This window comes from Hevea brasiliensis, chromosome 2 (assembly GCF_030052815.1).
Source record: "Hevea brasiliensis isolate MT/VB/25A 57/8 chromosome 2, ASM3005281v1, whole genome shotgun sequence".
Taxonomy (NCBI): domain Eukaryota; kingdom Viridiplantae; phylum Streptophyta; class Magnoliopsida; order Malpighiales; family Euphorbiaceae; genus Hevea; species Hevea brasiliensis.
Genome location: NC_079494.1, coordinates 122317795 through 122330928, shown reverse-complemented (window position 1 = coordinate 122330928; position 13134 = coordinate 122317795). Strand labels below are relative to the sequence as shown.

Here is a 13134-nt window from a genome sequence, read left to right as displayed (position 1 = left end):
CGCTCGGGATGCCTGACAATGGTGGGGTAGCCAAAACCTCGAACCAATTCAGAGACTTTTCCGGTAGTGCATGCGTAGGAAATTCACAGATCCGGACAACTGTCGAATTTCCGCGAATTGAGGATACCTACACGAAGCCCAATAATAATATATAAAAAATCAGGGGTGTTACACTTTTTATGTGTTCAACCTTCTCAAGTCATGATTTTTGTTTGGACAATTATAGAAATGATTAAATGATGATCCTGAATTATGAATTGCAATGATGGACTTTAGTTCACTTGTGTTAGTCCTGATAAATTTGAAATGGCTGTTGAATTATGTTATTTTAGTGAGCGAATTGCCAGTTAGGAGTTAGCCGTCTGGAAAGGAGTATATTGGTAATATGGAAAGGATGAATGAATCTGGAATTTAAACTAAAAGATACTTGTTGATCCACTTGAGTTTTAGTTGACACTTGAAAAAAGTTTGAACTTTAAGACGCCACTCTTTTTGTGCATTTTTTTTTTTTTTAATTTCTTGATTTTATAACTTGTATGGAACATATATAATAAAATTCTGAATCTCATTAAAGATGCAATTAGATGAAGTTCAAGACACCAAGCCATGCGAAGAAAGCTTGAATATGTAAATTTTAACCCTGTAAAAAGCTGATTTTTTTTTCTTTCTTTTCATTTCACTCTTAGAACACAATAAATTATCTGTTGTAATATGATCTTGTAATAAAGATGTATGTAACTTATGTTTTTATTGCTTTAAAGTAGATTAATTTTGGGTTCATTTAAATTAGGTTTAATTACTTATTTAAATCTCTTTTCATATGACAGCTTTGAATTCAGATACCAATGAAGCAATTGTTGAATTAAATGAACCTTAGAAACTCCCCTGTAATTAATTTCTTAAATCCAATATAGCTCCATGGCCTTTTCTTGTGAAACCACATTCTCCTTCTCTTTATCCCTGGCAATCACATGAACAGTTGCTTGCTGTTACATGCATGCCGGGTGTAACTGTTCAGAAATGGAAAAAGGAATCCTTGAAGTGCTACTTGTTCAAGCCAAAGGCATTAGACACACAAATCTTGTTGGTAACTCTTTGTTCTTGCTTCCAGCTATGATCTACAGTGTTATGTTTTCTGATGGATCTTTCTCCCTGAAAGTTGCTAGAGTTTCCTTTTTTCTGAAATATGTGTTTGTGATTACGGGTTGTCTCAGTTTGATCATTTGTTATAGGAACACCAGCCTATTATGTCATCACACAATGTGGAAACAAAGTACATGAAAGCAAAGTATCATCAGGTTTACATCCTGTTTTTCATCTTTGGTTTATTTACAAATAACTCCTATAGCTTAATTACTAGTTTGTTGACGCATCCTAGTGCCTGAGTTTCATCATGCAGGTAAGGACAAACAAGCATGGTGGAATGAGAAATTCAGGTTTGAATTTCCACTAATTGATTGGAAACACTTGACCCATCTAAAATTCAGAATCATGGATAAGGAATTCTTCACATATGGCGGATTTGTCGGTGAAACAATGTAAATATTAAATAATTCTAATCTAGAATTTATTCTTTGGTACTTAAATTTTGAAATCTCGATATTGTAAAATTGTTGTTAAGGGATTATCAAGCACAAAGAAGACATTGCCAAATCAGATTCTTGAAATTTGATATTTCTTTAAATTTTATGTGGAACAAGAAAATCAATATTCTAAGTTTTAAACTGGACAATGATATCACTCTTATGTCTCGAGGTTATGAAATGGATAGAATTAGAGGGAAGAGAACCTGTGAGAGTGATTGTTCTTACACAAACGTATTTTGCAACGTACAATTCATTTCATAATAATTTCCTGTAGGTGTAAATAACAATGTAATGATGAGTTTCTCATCTCTTTTTAAACTTTTGCTGTTATATATTTTTCAGTTTAGCAATATTTTTTTTGTGTGATTTAGAATTTACCTTGGAGGAATAATAGCTGATGGAATTGATAAGGGAATTCTAGAAGTAAAACCAGTTCCATACAATGTGGTGCTTGAAGATGACACTTACAAAGGAGAGATAAAAATTGGACTCAAATTCATTACCAATGTAAGTTCCATGTTTATGAAATTTATCAAAATTTCTGATGTTTGTAATGTGGTAGTGGGTTGGCTCGCTGAAAGAGGATATAATCACCATATTTACAGAAAGAACTGCTTATGGAGACAAGGGCGTTCATGGCGCCAGTGAATGAACCAAGACAATCATTATGCAGATGTATTATCAATCACTTGAAGTCTTCATGGTCAAGGTTGTATTTTTATTGTAATCAATTGATATCCAAGAGTAAGCCAAAGGAAAATTAGAAGGCATTCTAATGAGAAGCTAAACTTTGTAAAGAAATCAGCAAAGATAGATTCTACCCTTGAGATTAGGATAACATTTTGCTTAAGACTTGGCAGAGTAGAATTTATTGCTTATAGGCCATAGCCTTGCCATACATAGAATTTTAGGTCTGTTAATGTGATTAGACAACAGGGGGTATACTATTGACAGACACTTGATGGCTCAGACTCAATAAGACCAACCAGCTGAGTAATGTATTCTCTTCCCATTTGTTATTGGCCTAGAGTGAAGCTCTTGAATAATCTATTTCTGTTGATCCTTGTTTGGAACTTAACTTTGTTAGGTAACTGTATGGGCACAAGACTTACAATTGAAGAGTCCTTGAATGATTGATCAACTTTGCTCAGTAACTTCATGGGCAAGAAGATATATTGTTTTAGTAATTGTTATGGGTGAGTAGACTTACTATTGTTTTGCTACATAAAAGTTTGTTCATGCATTTGCTTCATAGAGAAATATTTGATCTGAAGATACTTCTATTCTTTATTTCTATTATTTCCCCACCCTATCAAACTTCCATAGGCAAATTGAAATGAGCATGAAACTCTAATTTGGGAAAAGGGAAGCACGTCTATGTCAGTAGCTATTTTCAGAAATCACTTGATTCTTCTAAATAATATTAGCAGGAAACTGACTTTCTCTTCAACTAATATTTTTTCTTTGAGAATTTGTCTAAAATGAGAGTTAAGAAGTCATCATCTAAGCCAACCCCCCACCAAGCTAACCACTGCATCTAATTAAATTCTTGAAACATGAGACCTATATTTACACGTTTGGCGATTTTTCAATTAGGTTTGAGCAGTTAAACTTGATTTTAGCCTCCCAATGGCTTATTTAATTTATAGTTACAATGAGCTGCAATGTTTAATTTGAAATTTGATTCACTGGTCCTATCAACTTAGGAAATAAAGACGAATGTTCAAGTGAATTAGATCATTTTGTTGCTGAAAACTCTCCGATTCATAACACCTATAAAGTGACTTAATTTTAATCCAGTAATGCTCATGGCTCACTTACATCTTGGATTATGATGCCATATATTTGCCAAATCACTGGCCTAAAAATTCTATTAATAGGTAGTTGTAATTCTTGATTAATGAATTCACTCCCTAATGCATCCCTTGTCATCTAGAATAAATTTCTCTAATAAGGTAGGCAAGTCTTGAATTCCATTTCTCCTCATTTCTAGTTTATTCATTGCCCCCCAAATGATACAGCCAATGGTTCATCCACCAGTGTACTTCGGAAAATTACTAATTACATTGAGAATATTAAAAAATAATATTTACTTAAACATAAATACTCATCTTTTCTATGTTTATAGAAATTAGAACTCATGTATTTTTGCTAAGAAGCATATGCCAAAAAACACCTAGTAATACCTCATGTTGAGTATTAATTAGATGGCTATGATTGACCAACCAGGTCCTCACAAAGCATCACAGCTGCTAATGCGAATCAAATGATATTAGTAGGTGCTCAAGAGGGTTGATTTCCAATTAAAATAATTCAAATTATTTGTTGAATTTCCTCTATAAAAATATATTATTTCTCACGTAGTCATTACCCGCGTACAATAACGATATAAAACCCCACTAACCCACTAATGTTCACGTCCAACTAAGACGAACTTCTGCATGTTCTCTGGTGAAACACTGCCAATTCTGCAACTGGGTCTTCCCTTTCCATCTTTCTTGTTCTGAGATCAGCGATCCACAATCAGACGGCTGATAGCTTTCCATTTCTTTGATAATGGCGATATGGGTTTGCTCAAAGAAAGTGTTTCTTTTGGAAAGAAAAGGTTACATGAGAGAAAGAGAAGCATAGGATAGGAGGAGGGAACTGTTTGTAACGGTAATCAGCCACATACCAGCATCAACTGCTCAAATTCAAATCTTGTGCACATTAAAGGTAAGTTAAAGGAATTAAAGGAATGTTAGACCGTTGCCTTAAGATTTTCAATTTCTGTTTGCCTTGTTCCAAAAAGGAATTATTAATTTTACCAAAGACTGCTTTCGCTTATGAACCTTTCAGTGTTTTCAGTGAATTATTTGCGTTTCTGAAAACAATAACGACCTATGAGTAACCCCTTTTGCTTTTTGTAGCAACAAAGATGAACACTTCTTTTTCTTTTCTTTTCTTTGATAATGTCTTTTTTTCTTCTCCCAGTAGTGAATAAAATTCTGCAATTCAAGCCAATTCCCGGGCCAAAGTATCAGATTCGACTACTCAATTCCCACCATTCTATTTTATTTCTCTATAGATCAAAAAGAGGCTCCACCAACAAAATTTGTGACACTTCTATGATTATCTTCTCAGAGTAGAGAGTTCAGCAAGTAGGCCTCCACTGACAATAATTAAGCCTCAAATGGAATCTTCATCGAATTATGATGATAGTTCTGATCTGGGTTATCATCCTTCACCTTCTTCTCTGGATCAAACTGAAACTTCAGGGTTCTCAACAACCAGTGGCGATTCTTTCTTCTTTCGCCGGATTTATTCAGTGACCTCGGCCGTCTCTGACCCTATAGACGATAGCAGCTATTCAAGTGAACCTTCTCCTTGTCACTGGCCGGCAAACAAATCCTCACCACATAATCAGCCTGTGCTTGGAAGGCTAGGTATGAAGCAACGAAAGCAAATTATCGATGATCATGAATCAGTAGATCCAGGTGAGCTTACATCTGCAAAGTTTGACCCTTTTTTGGTGGCACATGGTTCTATAGGTAATGAGTTTTGCTTAGCTATAATGAAAAAATCTGGCAGAACTAGAGATGATGAAAGAAAGATTCGCAAAACTTTTGCTTGGTGAAGACATGTCAGGAAGTGGCAAAGGCGTCTGCACGGCAGTCACAATCTCAAATTCCATGACCAATCTCTATGGTATGTATATTTTAAACACAACGACAGTAAACCATGAAAATAAAAGGTTCTTGTTTTCCCCTTCTGTTATTGCTAAACTGTTTTACTTTCCGCAGCAACTGTGTTTGGACAGAATTTGAGGTTAGAGCCACTGAATCCTGAGAAAAAGGCCATGTGGAAGAGAGAAATGGACTGTCTTCTTTCTGTTTGTGATTACATTGTAGAATTTATCCCCAAGTCGCAGAATCTAAAAGATGGAACAGCTCTGGAGGTATAGTTTTGTAATCCGTAACCGAGAATTCAAGAATTTATTATGTTCTCTTGTTTCTAAAATGATTCATTGGCTTTTAAGGTCATGGAGAGCAGACCACGATCAGACATTTACATCAACCTTCCCGCATTAAGAAAGCTCGACTCAATGCTCATTGTAAGACGTACTTTCTTTTGCTCAGTTTTCTTTCAAAGATCATAGGTTACAGTAACACGCATTGTCTTTGTTTGACAGGAAATATTGGATGGTTTCCAAGATACAGAATTCTGGTATGCAGAACAGGGAAGCATGTCATCAAATTCAACTCTTTCAGGTTCATTTCGCAGAGTTATTGTTCAGCGGAAAGAGGAGAAGTGGTGGGTGCCAGTTCCATGTGTTCCTCCTAGAGGTATCTCTGAGAAGTCAAGGAAGCACTTGAGACACAAACGTGACTGTGCATATCAAATTCACAAAGCGGCCATGGCCATTAATAGTAGTATTCTTGCTGAGATGGATATTCCAGACACATATATGGCATCTCTTCCGAAGGTTAGCCCTTCCCTGCTTAATCAAATCATTGGCACTTTGGTCTTTATATAAACATTGCTGATCCAGTGTTTTGACAATTTGTCCTAATGGAAATTCAGAGCGGAAGAGCGAGTCTCGGGGACATAATTTACCGATACATGTGTACAACAGACAAATTTTCCCCTGACCATATTCTTGACTGTCTCAATATAGCATCAGAGCATGAAGCACTTGAGCTTGCAGACCGAGTAGAAGCTTCAATGTACACATGGAGACGTAAAGCCTGCCTAAATCACTCAAAATCATCTTGGGAGATCGTGAAGGACCTAATGTCTGACATTAATCAGACTGACAAAAATCATGTTTTAGCAGAAAGAGCAGACAGCTTGCTCTTCTGCTTGAAGCAGAGATATCCTGAACTTTCACAGACATCCTTGGACACATGCAAGATACAGTACAATCGGGTAAGTAAAGTGAAATTTCATTCCCAATTTCCTGTACATCAGTGATGAATCTAATAATGGGAATGTAAATATTGCAGGATGTGGGACAAGCAATCTTAGAGAGCTACTCAAGAGTTTTAGAAGGCCTAGCATTCAACATGGTTGCTTGGATTGAAGATGTTCTTTTTGTAGATAAATCAGTAAGAAACCAAGGCCAATAGAAACCTCAAAAATGAGTTCAAACATCAACAAGGGGTATCTTAGTCCAGGAGTTCTCCTCCTACCACCAATGAACAACTTTTGTAGAATGCAAGTTTTATGAGGAAAAAAAACAGGTAGATGAATCTGGGAAATTTTATTTACTAGCTTCTAAAGTTAAATCAGTATTTGTTATATCTGTACGAACTAAATTATTAGTTCAATCAACTGATTTTAAGTAAGATCTGTACATTTTCCCCCAAGTGAAACAACCTAAAGCTTCCAAAACCAGAAAAGTTGTCCTCAACTGAGTTGAAATCAAATCCAGAAAGGATCTGAGAACAAACATATTAATGAAAACACATTTTTGCTATGCTATCAATACTTGTATTTGCTCTGCTGTGCTGCCCAAGCCTGGCTTAGGAAGAGTTAGGGGGTAAGGGGAGTACCCAAAAAAAAAAAAAGGGATTTAGTCCAAGCATATTATATTAAAAAAGTAAAAGTGAGAACATTTTATTTTGACAAAAGACCCATATCCAAGTTCCATTGCATTGAGTGCACCATCTCAATTATGATTTTCCTACCTTCTCAAGGAAAGGTCCTTCCCTTTTTGGCAGGTTGTGGGCGAGGACAGATTCAAACCAAAGTTATAGAGATAAAAGAAGTCTGTAGGAGCAAAAAATACACATGAACCTATCAAGTATGATTTTGTTGGAAATTTTGAAGGTTAATTGTTCTACTAGACTGCAAAATTCAGCGGGGATGCACTCCTTTAGGTGGATTGCAGAAAGGAGAAGTTTCTACTTACCAGACTGCAAAATTTATTCAAGTGTTCATTTTAGTGTATGGATTATGGACATAACATGAAAGAATCGTCTGCAGTCTGCAGAATGAATTGTGCAGCATGTGAAAGTAGTATTAAATATAAAAAGCCAACGGATTTGGATTTTGTTTTTCTAATGGATTGAACTACAAAATACTGGTTTGTCAAAACAGAAACATAGAACCCTATTTGAAAATGACTCAAACCACAAGGGATATTAATGATAATAATTGATGGTTGATCTCTTGTTCTCATATCCATTTTATCTTTAAGTCCTTTGTTTGTGCAGTGAGGTCCCAGTAGCGAGGCTGCTCTTAAAACCAAATAGAATGGAACCATTTCTTTTACGTAAACTATTCAAGTCTAGATGCCCACGATGGAAGTGAAAGTTTAAGGAAACAAGGAATTACCAATAGGCTAAAGATGATGCAATGATCTCCAGCAAAAGCTACCTTCTGAACTTGAAGTCATGGTGCTATAGTTGTCTGCTATGGCTTTAGATGGGAGATGTGTGATGCACGTTCCAAGTCATAGTTAGGAAGTGTTTGAATTGAGGGATATGTTAATTCAGTGACATGTTCAATTTGTTCTTCATTCATTTTATCAAGGTTGAGTTTAACAATTTTGTCATTCTTCAAAAGAAAAGAAAGGAACCAAAAAACATAAAAAAAGATTCTATTTAACAGAAAAGAAATCAGATCCAGAGACATAAAAGAAAACCAGAAAGGATAAGAGGAGCAAAAAATACTCATTAACCCATAAGTTACCATGCATTACCAGCGATCCTGACTGCTTCAAAGGTCCAATTCATACAGCAATTACATAAAATAATTATATAGATTAATAGAAACACTAAAAAAAAATGAAAATGATTACCTGTACTTGCTTCAGATATCAGTCAATGAACCACTCCTGAGCCTTAAAGGAGGCAATTGTTTTTCTTGGATTGGAAATAGAAGAGGAGGAAGAATCGAAACAATCAATCTTGGACTTGCATTTATTATGATCTCCTTTATTTTTCCCCAAGCACTTTTTGAGAGCTTCAGTTATCATCTTTGAGACATTATCCTCTGCGTGCCATTACCGCTGACACCCATTTCTCCCTTCTCATTATCCATGGCGAATTGGTGACTAGTACCCAACAATTAATAACTTAAACTGATCCTCCAAAATTCTATGCAAAGAATATTATTATTATTTTTTTTATCTAGTTTCTTTTTCCAAAAGCCTAAAACCTAGTCAAGAATTGCACAAGATTAAGTACAGAGAAAACTAATCATGAAGGAAATGATGATGATCTCGCTGAATATTTTAAAAATCAAAACTGAACCGCACTTATTACCTTTAAAATCAAATTGATTATCAAACCAAATCAAATTAGAATATCCAATTCAATTTAATTGGATTATTTTTTTTAATATCAATTACGTTCAATTTTCTAATATTAATAATTTTAAATTTAATTTTTTAATTCGATAATCAAATGTAACTATTAATATTGTAGAGATTGCAAATGAACCAAACTATTTATAGGTTGCTTTAATTCAGTTAACCTCGTTTAAAAAATGGGCTAAGCTCGAATTTTATAATATTCAACTTATTAAGGCTCGTGACTCGTGAGTCAACTTTATTTATAAGCTTGTAAGTCACTCGCACGCAAACTCATTAAATAAATCTATAAACACTCATTTATAAAAATATTTATATTAATTATTAAATTTTATTATATTATAAATATTTATTATTTTATTTTAAATGTTCTAAAAAATAATATATTATTCAAAATTTTAATATAATCAATACATAAAATTGTATTTATTAAATATAGTTATTTAGAGTTTTAATTTAATGTTTTAAGTTTTTTTTTAATATACGGGAACTAGTCAAAATTACATATTTAAATTTTGTAATTCTAAATAAAAAATTTACTTTGTAAAGTGAATTAAGCTACTCATGAACTGCTCAGACTTAATCGATAAAAAACTCAGCTTGATAAAATTCATTTAAAATTTATTTTCTGAACGAATTAAATTTAAATTTATAAATATTTAATTCCAGCTCAAAAAAAGTTTAATAAATCAAAGCTCAATTCAATTAGATTTGTTTACATTCTTAGTTGAGGCCAGCCTTATGTTTGCAATGATTCATTGATGATTGATATTCCTTGTAACATGAGTTGCCCTCCAACTTGAAAAAATTTTAAATTAACCAAATCTTAACTCTTCAAAATTGGTAACAGCTACCAGTCAATGGTTTCATGACCACTGCTATTTTTTTATAATTATTATTTTCATGTTTGAAAACCTTTTAGACGGTAGAATGAATCAAATGAATCCGGACGAAATGCAAATATGAATTTATATATTCCCCCATTTGGTCAGCATCATAAAATTAAAATTTATTAATATTTAATATTGGTATTTTATACATTAAGAACTTGAATTCTCTAAATTAATAATTTATAATGATGAAAAAATTTTTCAAAATTATTTACTTTTAATATATTATTTGCTGCGAGAGAATATATTTTTTTTAAAATAAAAAACCTAATTTTTATGCTTAAAAATACTCCGATTATAAAAAATTAATACAACTCAACTCAACTAAGCCTTTATCCCAAAAATTTGGGGTCGGCTATATGGATTCGCTTTTTCCACTCTGAACGATTTTGGGTTAAATCCTCAGAAATGTGTAATACTTCTAGGTCATGTTGTACTACTCTCCTCCAAGTCAATTTAAGTCTACCCATTTTTTTCTTTCTATCCTCTAATCTAATGTGCTCTACTTGTCTAACTGGAGCCTCCGTATGTCTACGCTTCACATGACCAAACCACCTCAATCTCCCTTCTCTCAACTTATCTTCAATTGGCATCACTCCTACCTTTTCTCTAATACTCTCATTACGGACTTTATCTAGTCTAGTATGGCCACTCATCCACCTTAACATTCTCATCTCTACAACTCTTATCTTAGATACATACGACTCTTTCAGTGCCCAACACTCACTACCATATAACATAGCCGGTCGTATGGCTGTACGGTAAAATTTTCCTTTTAATTTATTGGGAATCTTACGATCACATAAAACTCCGGTGGCACGTCTCCACTTCAACCATCCGGCTTTAATCCCATGACTAACATCCTCCTCGCATCCCCCATCTACTTGAAAGACTGAGCCTATATATTTAAAGTGATTACTTTGGGATAGTACCACTCCATTCAAACTGACTCCTTCCCTATCACCAGTTTGGCCTTCACTGAACTTGCAATGCATGTATTCTGTCTTCGTTCTACTTAACTTAAAACCCTTTGACTCTAGAGTACTTCTCCAAATTTCTAGCTTTCTATTGACTCCTTCTCGTGTCTCATCTATCAGAACAATATCATCCACAAACATCATGTACCAAGGAATACTCTCTCGTATATGTTTCGTCATTTCATCTAAAACTAATGTAAAAATGTAAGGACTTATGGCTGATCCTTGGTGTAATCCAATTGAGATCAGAAAATCTCTTGTATCCCCTTCCACTGTGCGCACAATAGTAGTTGCTCCTTCATACATATCTCTCAATACTTGTATGTACCTAATAGATACCCTCTTTTGTTCTAACACATTCCATAAGACCTCTCTTGGAACACTATCATAAGCCTTCTCCAAATCAATAAAAACCATGTGTAGATCTTTCTTCACATCTCTATATTTCTCCATCAAGCTTCTAATGAGAAAGATCGCTTCCATAGTTGAACGACCGGGCATGAAATCAAATTGATTGAGAGAGATAGAAGTATCATGACGTTGTCGATACTCCACAATTCTCTCCCACAACTTCATAGTATGGCTTATGAGTTTAATTCCCCTATAGTTTGAGCAACTCTGTATGTCTTCCTTATTTTTAAAAATAGGTACTAAAATATTCTTCCTCCATTCATCAGTCATTTTCTTTGAGTTTATAATCTTATTAAATAATTTAGTTAACCATGCCACTCCCATATCTCCCAAATACTTCCACACTTCAATTGGTATTTCATCGGGTCCATTGGCTTTACCCACTTTCATTCTCTTAAGTGCTTCCTTTACTTCTAAAGATCGAATCCTTCTAGTATAATTCATATTCTTTTCTATTGTTCTATAATCTATATTTACGCTATTACCATTTTGACTATTATTAAAGAGATCATTAAAATAATTTCTCCATCTTTCTTTAATGTCCTCATCTTTCACCAACACTTTTTTTTCTTTATCCTTAATGCACCTAACTTGATTGAGATCTTGACATTTCCTTTTTCTACTCCTTGCTAATCTATAAATATCTTTCTTCCCTTCTTTAGTTCTAAGTTTCTCATATAACTTTTCAAAGGCCTGTGCTCTTGCTTGACTAACTGCCTTTTTTGCCTCTTTCTTTGCTATCTTGTACTGTTCATATGCCTCATTATTATCACATTTAGGTAATTTCTTATACCATTCCCTTTTTCTCTTCACTGCCTTTTGTACTTCCTCATTCCACCATCATCTCTCTTTTGAGAGTGGTCCATGTCCTTTAGACTCTCCAAGTACTTTTCTAGCTACTTCTCTAATCTTTGATGCCATCTGTATCCACATATCATTGACCTCCATATCCAGGTTCCATACTTCGGACTCGAGAAGCTCATTTTTGAACTTCACTTGCTTTATTCCTTTGAACTCCCACCACTTTGTTCGAGCTACACTATTTCTTCTGACCTTGCTTGAATTGTTCCTAAACTAGACATCCAAGACCACAAACCGATATTGACTTGTTAAAGCCTCTCCTGGAATGACCTTGCAATCCTTGCATAGAGTTCTATTTGTCTTCCTGGTTAAGAGGAAGTCGATTTGGCTTCTATGTTGCCCACTTTTGAAAGTCACTAAATGTGACTCTCTTTTTATAAAGTAGGTATTTGCTAGTATTAGGTCGTATGCCATAGCAAAATCCAGGATGCTTTTTCCCTCCTCATTTCGACTGCCAAAACCAAAACCTCCATGAACATTCTCATAACCTTGTCTATCACTTCCTACATGTCCATTCAAATCTCCACCAATGAAAACATTCTCTTCATTCGGTATGCTTTGCATTAAATCATCCATATTTTCCGAAAACCTTTGTTTACTCTCACTGTCTAGTCCTATTTGTGGCGCATAAGCACTAACTATATTTATTGTTTCTCCTTCTAGTACTAGCTTTACCAGTATAATTCTATCTCCTACTCTTTTCACAGCTATTACTGCGTCTTTCAATGTCCTGTCTATGATTATACCCATTCCGTTCTTGTTTCTCTCCTTCCGGTAAACCACAGTTTGTACCTTGAATTACCCACTTCCTTACTTTTCTCTCCTACCCATTTAGTCTCCTAAATGCAAGCAATATTCACCCTTCTCCTTTCCAAGGTATCCACAAGCTCCATTAATTTTCTTGTATGATCCAACATTCCAAGTACCAACCCTGATCCTCCTCCTATCTTGCTCCTTCCTAATTGGTCTCCTTCTATGATATCTTTTATTATTTTCTATGTCTATCTTGTGTTCTGTTCCACTATTTGTTCTACTATCTGTCACATGGACTAACTTCTTTACCCACACCCGTCCATAATGTGGAAACCCTTGCTCACTTAACACCACACCTG

The 13134-nt window shown here is 34.5% G+C and overlaps 2 protein-coding genes across 2 annotated transcripts; both read left to right on the top strand.

The window, feature by feature from the left end:
* The first annotated feature begins 1219 nt into the window (after positions 1–1219).
* On the top strand, positions 1220–2859 carry LOC110660597 (uncharacterized). The gene is made up of 4 exons (XM_021818945.2): positions 1220–1298; positions 1400–1538; positions 1958–2093; positions 2192–2859. The coding sequence occupies exons 2-4, from the start codon at positions 1492–1494 to the stop codon at positions 2348–2350; spliced, it is 342 nt and encodes a 113-aa protein (XP_021674637.2). The 5' UTR covers positions 1220–1298; positions 1400–1491; the 3' UTR covers positions 2351–2859.
* Positions 2860–3969: 1110 nt separating this feature from the next.
* On the top strand, positions 3970–7031 carry LOC110660643 (rop guanine nucleotide exchange factor 3). Its single transcript, XM_058141933.1, has 8 exons — positions 3970–4301; positions 4560–5062; positions 5157–5273; positions 5369–5523; positions 5605–5679; positions 5758–6051; positions 6150–6494; positions 6572–7031. Exons 2-8 carry the CDS (start codon positions 4759–4761, stop codon positions 6692–6694), a joined length of 1413 nt encoding a protein of 470 aa, XP_057997916.1. The 5' UTR covers positions 3970–4301; positions 4560–4758; the 3' UTR covers positions 6695–7031.
* The last annotated feature ends 6103 nt before the right edge of the window (positions 7032–13134 follow it).